The sequence below is a fragment of the Oryzias latipes genome, chromosome 10, assembly GCF_053564925.1.
Source record: "Oryzias latipes strain Hd-rR chromosome 10, Olatipes_Hd-rR_3.1".
In the NCBI taxonomy this organism is placed as follows: domain Eukaryota; kingdom Metazoa; phylum Chordata; class Actinopteri; order Beloniformes; family Adrianichthyidae; genus Oryzias; species Oryzias latipes.
The window spans coordinates 32,769,824-32,785,916 of NC_136246.1; the positions used below are offsets into that span (position 1 = coordinate 32,769,824).

Consider the following 16,093-nt stretch of genomic DNA (forward strand, 5'->3'; position numbering starts at 1 on the left):
AGATTCCAGTTGGCTCATCTGTGCTCCTGTTCCTGACCGTTTACCTCGTCTTTGTCTCACCTCTATTACTGCTTCTACACCTGGCTGTGGATTCTGTCTCCAGCTCGTCTCGCCCCCCCCAGCCGTCCCCCAACTTCATCTGGATAAAGCTCATTTGTTACACTATTTAAACATGTAGTTGTAGAGTTAGGTAAGCTAATTCTCTCTAAGAGTTCTGGTACATCGCCTGTCCGTCCTGGGGGAGGATCCCTCCTTCATGTGGACACCCCTGAGGTTTCTTCATTTTTTCCAGATTCCGTTTTTTTTTTTTGGAGTGTTTCCTTACTGAGAAGGAGGGTCTAAGGGCAGGGATGTCCAGTTTAGTCAGTTTAGTTAAAGTTTAGTATTATCCTATTGAATTCTATGCATTTATGATCCTTTTTGATTGTATGGTTACCTTACAATTACCGGTATGAAGCCCATTGAGACGACTGTTGTTGTGAATTTGGGCGATACAAATAAAATTGAATTGAAGTTCTTAAGCTGCTATTTTTCTCTCTTCTGCACTCTTGAGTCCACCATAAATCCTCTCCAGGGTCCATCCAGCATTCGCTCTTTGACAACTTGGCAACCCTTAAAACCTCAAGGTGAAACAAGGAATGGATAGATGGGAATCAAACGTCAGACATCCTCCTAAAAAAAAAAGACAGACATTCCCAAATGTTTCATTTGAAACTGGACATCAGGAATGTCCGTTTTTCTGCACATAAACGTTCATATGAAAGGAAATAAGCAGATTTCTGAAGTTCTGTGCTCACATGGAGCCACTTTACCACAGCAGCTCTCGCTCCACGGGACGCCCTTCCACACATGTTGTGTAACATCAAAACATTGACATGGCAGCAGTGATTTGTAGCCCGTGGTTATTTAAATGAAACATCCTTGTCTTTACTGCTCAATAACACTGTGAGGCTGTGCCTTTAAACTCTCAGCTCAGGGTTTTTTGTTTTGCTCTGCAGACCAGTGAGTCATCCATCTGGCAGAGGTGCCGCGCTGACATTTACAGCTCAGGTGGAACGACAATGAAGAAATCTCCTTTAAATGATGTCTGCTCAGCTGCGGTTCATAGGATTGGATGCAGTTTTACTTAACAGGAAAGATAATTTTGCAGTCCGATTCACGTCAGTCTCCGTGGAGAGAAGAGGAGCTCATGTGAAGAACTGCGTCAGATGGACTTTCTTGAGTCTGAAGGAAACATCTGTCAAATTAAAATAAATTCAGAGGATGTTCAAAATTCTTGAGACACAAGAACAGAGCAATCAGTTCAATTCAATCCTAAAACCCGTGTCTACTTTTGGTCTAAACCTCACCTACAAACCGATTACATGTGGTGTTCAAACTTGCTTTTTGGACTGCCGTAACTAAATTAAAGAAACCTTTCAGAGTAGTTTAGACATCCATTGTGTTTACCTATTCAAGTTGCAGCTACACAAGTGAGACTTGAACAAAAAAGTAACAACCCAGCTAATGTTTTCGGACATTTTACAAGTTGGAAAATGTGTTCTCCATTTTTTACCCATTTGAAAGAACCAGTTGCACGTATAATTCAACCATCCTTCTCACTTTCCAATTTCTTCTCATGAGATAAGGTTTGAGATCCACATTTAAGTTTCCCCCCCGTTTTACTGTATTAAAAGTTAAGTTATTATCAAGTTGCATAAACAAATCCAATATTAGTAAACTTGAAGTTTAAGAAATTCCACTAACGTTGTACTTACTTGGCAGAAAACAGTGGAAATTGATGGTACACAGTTAATAAAATGGGAAATGTAATGTCAATCGAAATGAAATACATTTTGTTTTTTTAAATGTAATTTTTTACTAATGTATTTAATTGGTCTGAATGTCTTCATCCTGATGGAAGCTCCACTTCGAGGTCGAAACTGACATTTTTATTGTTTGGGTTTTGTCGCCATCTTGTGTTGAAATGCATTTTCGTGGCAAGCCTTCTCTGATTGGCCTAGTTTGCGATGTGCTCATCTCTCATTGGTCCGTAAATTTTAAACCGTCTCCATTGGTCTTCCGGAAGGAATCAAACAAATTGTGATTGTTTTTAAATCAATTAAAATAAATGTATTACATTTTAAATTATTTTAACATTAAACATGCAAGGGATAACATGTGTTTTTTTCGTTAAGAAAAAAAAGTTATTTTTCTAAACTGATGCGTCTGTGTTAAATATTCGGGCCGCCGGGGTTTCTTGCCGGAAGACAAAAGTGGAAGGACACGACCGAATTACGGAGTTTTGAAAACAGTGTTGTGAGTTTGTCTTCTGGGTTGTGTCTTTTTGATCGAGATGGACGGTTTTACGGCGGCACTGCGCTCAGCTTTAGTATTTTTCTTAGTAAATTTGTTTGTGGTTCGCGGCGACATAACGGATGGAAACGCAGAACATTTAAAGAGAGAACACTCTCTGATAAAACCGTATCAAGGTAAGAAAGTTAGCTCCGCTGACTCGCTTGCTAGCTAGATTAGGTCTTCACCGCATTGCAGCTTTTATTTTACACGAATAAAATGTTCATTATTTTGATTAATCTTGTGTCAGTGAATTCGTTGTGGATGTTTGCACTTTTTCTGACTGTGTTGCACTAAGTTAAGTCGTCTCTGTCTCTGGCTGCTCACTGACTGTCTAGATCTTTCTGTGAACCATAAGTCTTAATATCAATGATGCTAGTTTTGTTTGTTTAATTAACTTTTGTTAATTATTAGGGCAGCACTAGTTCATTTAAAAAGGCTTTGGTTTTCTAACTATCGCTTTCTAATCAGTTACAACATTTTGTCAACTCGAAGTTGTTTCTGTTTAAATAAAGCTTTTTTATTTCAGACTTAATCATGCGTTACTTTAAACATCACTTAAAAATGCCATTTTTATGTTTAAAACAAGAGAAATCTCTCAGAAGGTAATGTTTTTTGTTTCAAAAATAGAAAAATGTCTTTAAAAAAAATCTTTATTTTTTATTTGTATTTTAATGGTTAAATAAAGCCTTTATGAACCACACTGTGGGTCAAACTGACCCTCCTCTGGATAAGTTTACCACATTGATATTAAGTTTAGCTCAAAATACAGATAATTTTTAACATAAGATTGCTGTTTCTCCTTTGAAAAGCAACTTCCTGCTCTTTTATTACGACATCTGCAACATTTCCTTCATTTTCAGTTGCGTTCTTCACATTCCTCGCCTTTTTGTTTTTAAGCCACATTAAGCAGCTCTGATGCAATTCTCATTTTTCCTTTTTATGTTTTCAGTACTACTTTACTAAAAACAATTTCTTTAAAAACAATTATTTCACATTTGGTGTCTAACTTAAGGATGACTGGAGATAAAATGACCAAAACTAACCGTCTAAGACCTCTGACCTAAAATAGTCGGTCCTAATTTCTGTCAGTATGAGGTTTAATCTGAATAATATTTCTTTTTCATTGACTGATTTTACATCTAAATATACTGGTCCTCCTGCTGCTTTAAGGCCTCGTTTTCTTTGATAAAATCCTACTTTCCATCCCCGATTACAATCATCTGACCTGGTCAACGACAATCCAACAATTCAATTCACCTTTTGATTTACATTAAAGTTAAAGGCAGGATTGGGTAACATGTTGTTGGATAAACACTAAACACAAATGTTGAGCTCTGCAGCTTCACTTAGTTTGTAACAGTGAATTTTTCCTTTCTTCTGTACCAGATTTGAGTTTATTTTTTTAAATTAAGTTCTGAATAGTTTCATTAAACGTCAGCAGCTGCAAGTAAACTGACTGCAGTTTAGACACTCTTTGTTTGGGGAAAAGGCTTTATCCAACCTCTCAATAGAACTTTATTTTAATCATTAACAGGTAAATGTTTTTATTTTTTGTGGCAGCTTGATAAAATTTTGACGTAATTTCACTTCAATTGTTCAGAAGCTTCTAAAAAAACAAACTTATACTCGTAATGTTCCGACCAATCAGGAAGGAGCTGAATCTGAAGCTCCTGCCGGTTGTTTTCTGGAGACATTAAAAGAGGACGACTATAAAAAAAATAAGAAAGATGATTCTGTCAGCTTTAACTTTGTCCTAATGCTGCTTTTAGAAAAGCTTTATACAATTCTTTTAAAACAAATATTTTATTTTCCTTTAAACTTCAGTTTCCTTGCATCCATTTTCTTAAATGTCTGCCAACTTTATTAAGATGCTTAAACATGTTTTTTTTTTAAATGGCTTAAATAGTAAAACACAAAATACACAATAGAACCAAATGATGTCCTAAAACACAAAAGTTCTGTTCATCCTTGAACAAGAGCGTCAGTAAAAAGATTCAAAGGAAAGTCGACATGACTCGTCTAAACGATGAGATGAAGCTATCCACATGACATAAATGCATGTTGGCAGGGATCTCATGTTTTACACACCATATTTGATTTTTCTTTTTTTCCCTTTACTTTCTTTGACAAACTTACAAATGACAGAATATCTTGAACCCAAAACATTTTAATGTCTCTTTTGGAAGTTTGCCTGAACACAAAGCTGTGAAGATGTCTGGAAATGTCCTGATATGGGTGAAAAGAAGAATTCAATCGTTTCCACAAATTAGGATTTTGCTATCACGAAAAAGAAGTCCCGTTCCCATAATATTAATCGAATAGTTCCGTCAAAATATGAATTTGTTGGGACAAAGAAGTGTTAAAAATGCAGAAAATCCCAAAAACTGCCTTTTTCCCTGCATGAACCAGAAGTAGTTACTTGTCGTGTACCGGTAGTCTCTTTTCTGGCTAGCCCTGATTTTTGTGGAACAGGAAGTAAATGTTCCCGTCTACTCTGTTAGATTTGCCATGTTTCACTTTGCAAGATGTGTAATTACACGGTTTCCATTAATGAACGCAGAGGGCTGTGAAAATAAAATCTAGACACCCCCCCCCCCCCCCCCCAATGGTGGTAAAATCGTTTTTCGTCCTAGTTTCTTTTTTTATTTTTTTACTTGTCCTGTCCAACAGCTGGGCAGACAGATGAGAACTGAGGGTCTCTTGTGTTGGACATATTTTACAGGGCTCCAGACTGCGACCAATTAGTGTGCGACTGAATTTTACATCCAGTCGCACATGTGCGACCAGTAAATTTGCCTCCCCCACCCTTCTTATTTTGAATACATTAAACGTAGAAGGGGCACGTCAATGATCAATGAAATAATCAATGAGACGCGAGCGCACACGCACGCACGCACGCAGGCAGTCACACACACTCACGCACATACTTATGAAACACGAGCACACATTCGCGTGTGTGCTCATAGGGGGAGGGGCCTAGAGATATGCGCGCGCGCGTAAACATCTGTGGGAAGGAAACGGAGACAGATGTCTTCACAACCTGATATGTGCGTCTGAACTATGAGGAAGCTAACTATTGATTCGTTCTGCCGACCTGCGGCTGGTGTACCAGGGCCAGGGTGTACAGCAGGGGTCTCAAACTCGCGGCCCCCAAGATGATATTTTGCGGCCCCCGCCTTAATATGAAAGTTCAATTTTAATGCGGCCCGCCAGTTAGTATGTAAGAGACTTTTTCATTGTCGTGCGCGGAGCTGACCAACCAATCACAGTGGGGTAAATGACTCTTGGGGGCGTGACAATGACAGGGTTTGAAAGCAGGAAACCTGACAGCCCCTCCCTCCCCGGACCACATTAAGGAGTTCCTTACTTTCCTTTAGAACGTATTATTTCGCTCGTAATTTTCTAAATACATGCAGTCCGTGCTGAACTTTTCTCTGGGCCGCACAGAACCGGAGGAAGGTTTAGGTTTTGGTTACGGTTACGGCGGCGCATCAAACGGTTTATGCACGGCTGTTACGGCAGCACACCGCTCCCGCGGGAGTCGGGTCAGCTGAGGAGAATAAATGTCCCCCACGTACGTGCGTGACAGCTAACGGGGCTTGAACTTTAAACATGTGCGAGTGACAAGATTAGCCTTAGACACACTGAAAACACGTTAGGGAAAATGCAACGATAGACGTGTTTAAGATGATCCAGCGCCGCGCCTGGATCGTTGGGGAGACCAGGCGGGGGGAGGGGGGGGGGGGGGGTCAAGGCGAATGAAGGACAACAGGAAATTGGAGTTGTCCTTACCATTCAATTTAGTTTTAATATTCCTCTCAAGTCCCCTCAGCCCAGTGGTCCCATCCCCTTAAGCCCCACACCACCCACCCCACACAGAGAGGGAGGAGCCAGAAAGCACCGATCCTGGGAGAGTTATGGTCAGGCCTCGACGGGACCGAGGCAGCCAACCAGCCGGGGCGACCGCCAATTGCCTCAGTGGAGACCCCGACCCGTCCATTCTCCTAGGTCCCGTACCGATAGTGGCTCCATTTGAAATTCTGAAAGAGTGAGATCTAAAAACATTGGTCTGTTCCTGTTTGCACGATGTAAATATTTGGACTGTAAAACCCAACAGCAAAGGTGTGGAGATGTGTACCGAGAAAGACGGTGACAGTAAACGTGGTGAGGATCATAAAGGCCGACGTTTGGCTGATGGTTCCTGGTGTGTTTGTGCTTCAGGCGTTGGCAGCAGCCCTTCCAGCCAGTGGGACTTCTCGGGAAGCACGTTGGTGACCAGCTCCTACGTCCGCCTCACTCCGGATGAGCGGAGCAAACAAGGATCCGTCTGGAACACTGTGGTGAGGAGGCCGGCCTCGAAGCTCGTCTTTAATCTGTGGTTACGTCTGGCTGATTGTCTTCTGTCCGTTTGCTCTCTTCCTGTGGTCCTGCAGCCATGTCACCTGAAAGACTGGGAGATGCATGTTCAGTTCAAAATTCATGGCTCAGGAAAGAAGAATCTCCATGGCGACGGCATTGCTGTCTGGTACACAAAGGACAGACTGCATCCAGGTGAAATCGGCTGCTTCTGTCTCGTGGCTCTTAAGGCTGAGGTCTTAAAAAACTACTGGCCCACAGGGCCAGTAGTTTTTGAAAGTTACTGGCCCGACACCGCGCACAGCGAGACCCGCCGCTCCGCAGGTGCTTGCAACTTTAGGGGGGTCCGGGGGCATGCCCCCCCGGAAAATTTTAATATGGTGCAATTTGGTGCATTCTGGTGACATCACTTATTTCTACACTTTTCAATGACTAAAAATAGACCATATCAAACTTAAATCTGCTCTAGTCTGTTTCAGATGTTTTGAAGAGAGCACTGCAGTGTAGTAGTTAACACTAGTTAAGAAGTTTTCATGCTGCTTCTAATCACTGCTATTTCACATTTGTTCCTAATCAATAGTTAAGTTTTATTGACTTTTTTGCCCTGACTGCCTTAAGGTTCTGCTTTTTGTTACTGTTGCAAAGTTACATTTACTTTTTAGTTACTTCAGTTACCTAATTAAATTAAATAATTGAAAAATTAAATACAATTAAATTACTGAGATTATTCAGCTAACTAGAAATACTTACTGCTTACAGTGTTGTAAAGAAAAACAAAATTAAGTAGTTTGACCTTATACTCCATTTGAGTCTGAGATTCAGGTATTTTGAGTTGCCTTTGATTCTTTGACATTCAGCTTAAAGCTTAGTGCATACAGTTTCATCTTCAATGCATTCATTAAATATCTTGCTGTCCATACTACTAATTAATAACTACTAACATATTCCTATCTATTCCTGCCATGTCTTCCACATCTCTGACATGCTTCAGTCTCTCTTCAGTGACGGTGTTGGATTTTTGATCATCGCGGTGAAAAACCACCAGGGGGCGCGCTGATATGTGTGTCAGTTTAAATATATCTGCCTAAAATGTAATAATAACCCACTGGCTTGTTCCTTCGTTGTTGCTGTTTAACATTGTTTAGTATTGAATTGTTACACTTAATAAAGTTTGAAAAAAAATTGAGTGAGCGCGTGCCGCGTGGTGCTCGGCAGTGACAGCCGCGCAGGCGGGAGAGGAGGAGAAGAGTGATAAAAGGTTTCCCATAGAAACCCTTGAAGTCTGAACACAGGACTTGCAGAAAAAGTGAATTATAAAGACGAGGTAAATCTACACGTTTTCTCAAAATATACTTTATTGTAAAAGGTGAAAAATGTATTAATTGTTAGATATTTTAGTGGCCCGAGCGGACAAGTAAAAAATAAAGTCTTGTGGTCCGTACTGCTCGAAAAACAGGACCGGGCCAGCGGACAAATGGCTATGTCGAGCCCTGGTTACAGGCCTATATCGCTACTGTCAATCTTCAAAAAGGGTTTGCTAGAAAACTGCTTTCTAGAAAAGAAAAAAGAAATAGGGGAAAAGCAGGACAGATTCAGACTGCAAAGATCATTTAATTATTGGATAGAAATACAGATGCAATAGATGATTGACAGCATACAATTCTGGTGTTTATTGATCTATAAAAAGCATTATGGGATCATTCAGAGGATTATTTCATTGGTTTGAAAGCTAGCTAACAAATTGGCAGCAGTTCGTACAGTGTAGTTTACCGCGAGGGGGGGGGGGTCTAAGGGCAGGGGTGTCCAGTCTAGTTTAGTCTGTTTGTTAGTTGAATTTAGTATTTTCCTATTGAATTCTATGTATTCATGATCCTTTTGATTTTATGTTTAGCTTTTTCAATTACCGATACGAAACCCATCGAGACGACTGTTGTTGTGAATTTGGGCTATACAAATAAATTTGAATTGAAAATTGAAATGCAAATTAACAAAAAAATCAGATTTTTAAAAAGTTATTAATGAGGTCCCTCAAAGATCTGTTCTAGGACCTTTTGCTTTTTTATTTTATCACTGACATCTGCAATGTTGCTCTTTGCAGATGATACTTCTATTTATCACTCTGAAACAGACTTAGCTGAATTAATAGAAATGACAAAAGTAGTATTGGAAAAGACAAAAAAAATGGTTGTATGACAACAAATGATCAATAAACTGGGGAAAAACTAAATGTATTATTTTCACCAACTGCCAAAATAATGACAGTATTGACCAAATGAATGTCCATTTCATGGTGGTGTAATGGATGATAAACTGCAATGGAAAGTACACGGTACTAATTAAAAAAGTTAACATCAGCAAAAATATCTGATTTTTATCCAAAGGATTTGTTTAATAGTAACTCCATGCGTGTTTTCCTGCTCTTTCATTCTTCCGTATTTTAATTGTTGTGGGGAAAAAGCTTATTCCACTCGTTGTTTCTGCAACAGAAGAAGAATTGTCCATAAAAAGGCAGGAAAGCCCAGGCCAATCATTTTTGTACAAAATCCCAACTGCTTAAATGCTCAGACTTGGTTGAGTTCAAAAGGTTCATGTAAAAAGCCAAAATAGAAACCTTTTATGGGCATCAGTTGCTGTCAGTCACAGACTTGGCCGTAATGGAAAGGAGAGGTTTGCTGTTCCTTAATTCTGGCCTCAGAAACGTAGACTTTTGTCGTTCCTCGGTGGGTTTCCGTGGTTCTGTCCTCTGGAGTCCATCCATGTTCAGGCGCTGTGGCTTTCTTGTCTGCTTACCTCATGACTGCAGAAGCCTCCCTACATGTCTGCTCACATCTCGCCTCATCTCTGCCTCCATCCTAGGCCCCGTGTTTGGAAGCCAGGACCAGTTTTTTGGCCTGGCTATTTTTTTGGACACGTTCCGCAATGACCTCCACGGAATGGATGTAAGTGTGTGGCTGCGCTTGACCGCCTTGTTTTCTCTGCAGGGCCCGTGTTTTCCAACAATGCTCACTTCCACGGTCTGGCCGTTTTCATAGACACTTATTCTAACGATGATGCCACAGACGTGAGTTCTGGCTGCAGCTTTTCCTCCTCGGCATGCCGCCCGCCGTCAGACGACGGAGCATGACCACGTTTCACCACATTTTTGTTTTCTTCCATTTAGTTTTGACTTGAAGTTGAGGTTGACCCTAACGGGTTTCCAATGTATTCAATATTTTCAGTGTTCCGCCAGTTTTCTTTCAGTCACACAGAAGCGACTAAACAGTTTTCTTCAGTGAACCCGATTGTGACAAAGGACGGGTACCGTCTGGTTCTGGTTCTTAAAAGTGGCGCTCAAACCAGTTCCTCACAAAAAAATGCCAATTTTCTTCTAAAAACATTGAAGTGTAATGCAGGAAAGCGCTTGAAAGAGCCTAAGATGCTTTGTTTCCTTCTTTCTGACAGTCTGCCCTTTGGTAAACGTAGATTTCACCGCTCATCGCCATGACGACGATCTTTTTTTAATTATTTATCTATCAGGTTGCTGAATTAGATTCTTCCTGTGCTCACTTTGCCTTTGGCATTTTGACTGAAGCTCCACCCACCAATTCTGACATGAGCCCGCCCACAATCGCTGGCAAACTACGCTGATTGGCTAGCAAATCTGAATAAAACAAACGTTTGCCAACTTGACACCAAAGCTCAGGACCCATCAGTAATAGTGACCTCCTTTAAACAGAATTCTCCGCTTCTAGAGGTCAGAGCATCAGGAACTCGGACCTGCCGACACGTCAGCTGAGGCTGCAGATGTGCAGTAATGCAGTCAAAAAGAGAGATCCAACATCTGCACAGACCTCCCTGTGAAAAAATGATCAGTAACTTAAAAGTTAATCATAAACAAATCCGCTTTGTGACTAAAAGCAAATAAAACTTGTGGAAACTCTTGAGGTTTAGTTTAGTTTTAGCCTGAAGTTTCAAAGTATTTCCTGAGACGTGACCTGAACGTTGATGCCCTCATGATAAAATACAGAATTGGCCTCAGATCGGCAACATCTTTGCTTTAGAATAAACTTCATTAGTAAAATTATTCAAATCTTCTAAAATATGTTTTAGATAAACCTTAGAGGGTCTCGGCCTGTTTTTTTCTCTTTTCCTCCAGCTCATGATCCGTTTCATTTAGTAACGGTCGACCTCCAACTTGAAGTTTATTAAAATGTTTTGTCTGAAGTTTGCTTACATTTCTGTTGTTTTTAAGTTCAGGAGTTCCTGGTTTCAGTTGTTCTTTATCATCCTGAATGTTTTGTAGCTTCTAAATGTTCATAGAAACCCTCCACTCAAACAGTCCTTCAGTGGGACGAGACGCTTTTACGTCTCTCCTTCCTGCTTTTGAGGTTCACCTCTCCTTTCTGCTCCGCCTCCAGCGCTCTTTCCCTTACATTTCCGCCATGGTCAACAACGGCACGGTGACCTATGACCACGGCAAAGACGGCCGCTCGTCGGAGCTGGGGGGCTGCTCTGCAGAGATCAGGAACAGGGAACACGACACCTACCTGGCCATCCGCTACTCCAAAGGAAGGCTGACCGTAAGGCTGACCGTCTCTGCCCTCTTGTGGTGGTGGTGGGAATCTTCAGGCCCCTCATGATTCAATAACCAATCCATCCTGGATCCATGCACTACACTAATATCACTTACTTTCTCCACCAAAGTGCATTTGTTAGTAAATATGAGATCCATACACTTGAATAACTTTTATAGAGGACATCCAAACTGTCCACCACAGACGACGGCCTCAGCTATAAACGTTTGTTGAAGCGTTGAACTCTGAGCGCTGGACGGCGTCTCTGGAGTGTGTCACGTGATTTCACACGTTTTGTTTTCCCTAAATATTTACACGTCTTCGCCAAACAGGCTGAAAAACATTTCTTGGAGAATCACTACAGTTGTAGATTCTTCACAAACATTTTCCAAACGGATCTAATAAACCGGTAAATATAATTAAGTAAGATCAAACAAAACAAAGACTTTCATTAGTTCCAATTTATACTTCATTTGGTTTGACAAAACCCACAAATGGCATGACTTTTGTCCAAAGCCCCTTTGAATATTCACACTAGAAAATGGTAAATGGTGTATACTTGAACAGCCACAGTCCCACATGCACGCACACACACACACACACACACACACACTCACACACTGACAGGCTTTGAGTGACGTATGGGCCGGTCAGATCACACGGTCTGCAGGGTCAGCCATGTTTGTGTGCTCTTTAACCCTTGTGCTATCTTAGGTGACCCCCCCCTTCCATTAACGTGTTCTTCCTACCATGACAAAGGTGGATAAAGATGGAAAGATTTCATGTAATCCATGGACACCAGTGAAGATCACAAATCATTGAAGAAAAAAGGTTCAGACCACTGTCTAGTGGGTCTAGATGACCCAAGTCCCAATGTTAAAGTGCCTAGGATAGCACAAGGGTTACAAATGTCCGAATGTAAAAAGACACAGCGCTTTAAAGTAAAAACTCATTTCTATTTTAAAAAAAAAGTGTTTTGGTGTTTTTAACATCTTCTTGTAGCATTTTTCTGATGGAGGAAGTAGATAAAGAAATTAAACTCAAAATTGCATTTTTATTCAAATCGTTGTTGATCAGAAGCGGAGGGAAAATGCCGTTGGTAAAAGGTCGCATTTGTGACGTAGAAAATGTGCTGGGCGGAGCCACAAGCTCCATTCCAAGGCTTCCACCTGCAGACAAACAGATCCATGAATGTCTTTGTTTTCCTCGTCTGAGCTGGAATCTGCACCGCGAAGGTTACCTTGGGGCTGTAAGGGGCTTTAAGCTAGCAAGACGACGTGTATACCGGTAGGTGATGGTAAGGGGGGCGGGGTTGCTCCCTGCCAACAGCCTAGCCCACAAACTTCTAGTGGACTCCTGCCGCTCTGCAGCAACTGTGTTCTACAAAAATGACGTGTTTTATTTTTTTTTAAAGGATGTTTTTAGATTTTGGCTAAAAAACGGCAGAATCATCATGAAAACCGATGTTAAGACATTATATTTTGACAGCCAGTATTAACCCCCCCCCCCCCTCCCTCCCCCTCAGATAATGGTCGACGTGGAGGACAAGAACGAGTGGAAGGAGTGCATCGACATCGGCGGGGTCCGCCTTCCCACTGGGTATTTCTTCGGTGCATCCGCCGTCACCGGAGACCTGTCAGGTAGCGAGGCTGGGGGGGGGGGGGCAAAGAGCGCCGCCGTCGTCTCACACGGCGGTCTGTAACCGTGTTCTCTGATCCAGACAACCACGACATCATCTCCATGAAGCTGTACCAGCTGATGGTGGAACACACGGCCGAGGAGGAGAACCTGGACTGGACTAAGATCGAGCCCAGCGTCAGCCTCCTGAAGTCCCCTAAAGGTGGATTCAGACTCTCACAGAACCTTCTGACTGCCTGCAGGGCAGATGTGTCGCTGCAGGGGCATTTGGGGTTTTCAATGATACCAAGATTTATTTAGTTTTATATTTTTCTACAGTCTCTTGGTGGCTGGCCATGGTTAGACCACTTCACGCTGTGTCTGTATACATTAAATAAATAAATACTAATATGAAGGGGCGGGGCTCTGGGAATTGTAGTTTTTAATGGATTGAAGGCATCTTTAATTGGACTTTTTTGTCCTCTGGTAGTCTGGAGGACACAAATGGAAGCTTTTTGGCCAACTTGGGATTTTCTTCTCCTTCCTTCCCTCCTCAGACAACATCGACGATCCGACCGGGAACTTCCGCGGCACCCCCCTGACCGGATGGAAGATCTTCCTGCTGCTGCTGTGCGCCCTGCTGGGCATCGTGGTGTGCGCCGTGGTGGGCGCCGTGGTTTTCCAGAAGAGACAGGAGAGGAACAAGAGGTTCTACTGAGCAGAGCCTGCTGGAGGGAACTGCTTTTCCACACGAGCACATGCAATGTGAAGTTCTGCCGAAGATTGTAGAAACGTTTGACTCTTGAAGCACTGCAACGCCAGCGGATCCGATGGCGGCCTGGAGGCGAGTGTCGAGCGTGAATGAATGCTGGGTGTCGTTTTTTTTTATGTTTTTTTTGTTCGTTTGTTGCTCTTGTTGACGGACTCTGAGCTTCGATCTGCTGGTTGGTCTGTCAGGTGTTTTCAGGTTTTTCTTTTGGAAGCTTTCTGTGCTGCAGTTGTGAACGATGAACTTTGATTTTTGTTGTTGTTTTTGCGTCTTCCATCCAGTTTTTCTAAAGTATTCGTAGAGGTTTCTGGAAGTCAAAATGGATTCTCCTCAGTCTTTGTGTCAGATTCTCGCTCTGGTCAGTCAATCTGCATCGACTTTTGGCACGTCGGGGTTAAAAAACCGGCGCTACATCGGGTTCTGACTCCGTCGGGTTCTGAGTCCGTCGGGTTCTGAGTCCGTCGGGTTCTGAGTCCGTCGGGTTCTGACTCCGTCGGGTTCTGACTCCGTCGGGTTCTGACTCCGTCGGGTTCTGACTCCGTCGGGTTCTGACTCCGTCCTCATTCTGGACCTCATGAAGTCTTCCACACTCTGCAGGTTTTTGACACATTTTTTTGAGTCGATTTGTTTCTGAGAAAATGACAGAAATAGTGATTTGGTTGCAATCATGTTAAAAACACAAATCCTTGTAATAAAATATCTAATAATTGTAAACTTTGAATTTGGGATGTTTAGAATGATGTTCCAGTTTGAAATGTGAAAACTTCCCCATAAAATAAAAACAAATCAGGATTCTGGAGTTTTCCTTCTGTATGGAAAAACAGAAATTCATAATCTAAAGGATCTGTCAGACGCTGACTCAGATATTTCTGTTTAAATTTGGAGGATTACTGTAGAGGATGGTGTTCCATACGATGACTCCCTGTCTGTCATAGACAAAACAATTAGGAAATGCCCGCTTACATTGACGTTAATAATTTAGAATTTTCTTCAGCTTTCTCCTCTAATTTCCAGTTTTCTCTAAACGAGTTGAAGTGGTTCGGCCCGATCGGCTTGTCAGACGTCGTCCTCCAGAAGTAAACTGATGTCATGTGATCTTTTCTGGAGATCTTTGTAAATCTCTCATGTGGAATTTGTCTCGGCTTCAGTGTCTGGTTTGTTTTTTTGCTTTCATTCATTTAAATGTGAGGTAAAAGGAGGCTTTGAATGAATCTGTGCACAGACCGTCTTCTTTTTTAAGGCCAAACTGAAAGAATTGTCTTGTGTTGGATCGTCCGGGTTTGTGTTGAAACTTGAAGGAGTTCATCTCATCAAACAGATGGAATAAAGAAGCAGCGTGGAACCTTTTCGCTCCATCATTTGGATGCCAACCTTTTAGTCAGACGGTCGGGGACTTTTTTTTGTTTTGGTTTAGTCCAGAAAAAAAATCACAAATGTTTCACACGATGAACAGAGCTGACTTCAGCGTCCATCCGCCCACCCAGAGATCCAACTCCAGACGTCGGGGCAGAACCTGGACCTTCAGAATTGGTGAGAATAAAAAACGGAAAAGTTCAACACTCAAACGACCAAACCGATTTAAAAGAACCTGCTGATATTCTGCTTGCTGTCCATCAGGAATCAGAACAGTCTGCTCCAACTCCAGAGGGCTCACAGGGTTTTTGTGATCGTGGTCATAAAATGCATTAACCGAATCACACCTGGGAGTGAAAGCAGCCCTGTTGTTGGGCCCAGAGACCGAAAAGAGATGGAGATGCTGAGGTTCTCTTTGGGAGGAACCGGGACTGACATCAGAGGAACGGCTCATGCAGAGAGAGTCCAGACGGAGATGGTTCAGACATGTCCGGAGGACAGAGACGCTGAATCTATTGCTGGAAGGATGCTGAGTCTAGAGGAAGACCAAGGAGGAGGCTTCTGGGTTTGTTGGTGTCAAAAACAACCCAAAATGGAAAACAAAGGCTCCAATAAAGGTGACCAATGATCTCAAATAGTAGCAATGTTATTAGCCAATAGGTGGCGCTGCAACTGGTAGCCTAGCAGAACCTTGAACAGCTGCTTCAAAACAGCATCGCTGTCAGGAATCAGACACGAGGCACTTCGGTTCTACTGAAGTGGATTTAATGTCTTTGAGAAACGTTCTCTCTTCAACCACATGGTGGCGGTGCTGCATTGATTATTTCCCTTATTTAAAGGGTTCAGAAGGTTCTTTTATTCATTCTTTAACAGGTTATCTCATAATCAGTCGGTAAAAATGTTCTTAACTATGCATTACTTGTAAAATTATTATTCATAATCCCAAAAAAACACCCTCAAAATTCCAAATATACCTTAATTCTACATGCCTGATGTGTATCAATGTTGGTGTGGAGCAACCCCGCCCCCTCTTCCTGCCACCCATAACTAAGCTCCCTGTTTAAAGGCTCTCCCACTAGCTTACAGCCCCTCACACCTCCAACCTAAC

The 16,093-nt window shown here is 42.0% G+C and overlaps 1 protein-coding gene and 1 long non-coding RNA gene across 3 annotated transcripts; both read left to right on the top strand.

The window, feature by feature from the left end:
• Nucleotides 1-2,234: 2,234 nt before the first annotated feature.
• Nucleotides 2,235-14,424, top strand: lman2 (lectin, mannose-binding 2). 2 transcript variants are annotated; one of them, XM_023959402.2, is made up of 8 exons: nucleotides 2,235-2,471; nucleotides 6,559-6,677; nucleotides 6,771-6,888; nucleotides 9,550-9,632; nucleotides 11,091-11,252; nucleotides 12,772-12,886; nucleotides 12,967-13,086; nucleotides 13,421-14,424. In XM_023959402.2, exons 1-8 carry the CDS (start codon nucleotides 2,336-2,338, stop codon nucleotides 13,579-13,581), a joined length of 1,014 nt encoding a protein of 337 aa, XP_023815170.1. In that variant the 5' UTR covers nucleotides 2,235-2,335; the 3' UTR covers nucleotides 13,582-14,424. The 2 variants fall into 2 exon arrangements, with proteins under 2 accessions (XP_023815170.1, XP_023815171.1); XM_023959403.2 differs by lacking the exon at nucleotides 9,550-9,632 and adding an exon at nucleotides 9,675-9,754.
• A 234-nt stretch (nucleotides 14,425-14,658) lies between these two features.
• LOC144994943 (uncharacterized) lies at nucleotides 14,659-15,620 on the top strand. The gene is made up of 2 exons (XR_013658681.1): nucleotides 14,659-15,162; nucleotides 15,250-15,620. It is a non-coding gene; the product is annotated as an uncharacterized LOC144994943 (long non-coding RNA).
• Nucleotides 15,621-16,093: the final 473 nt, after the last annotated feature.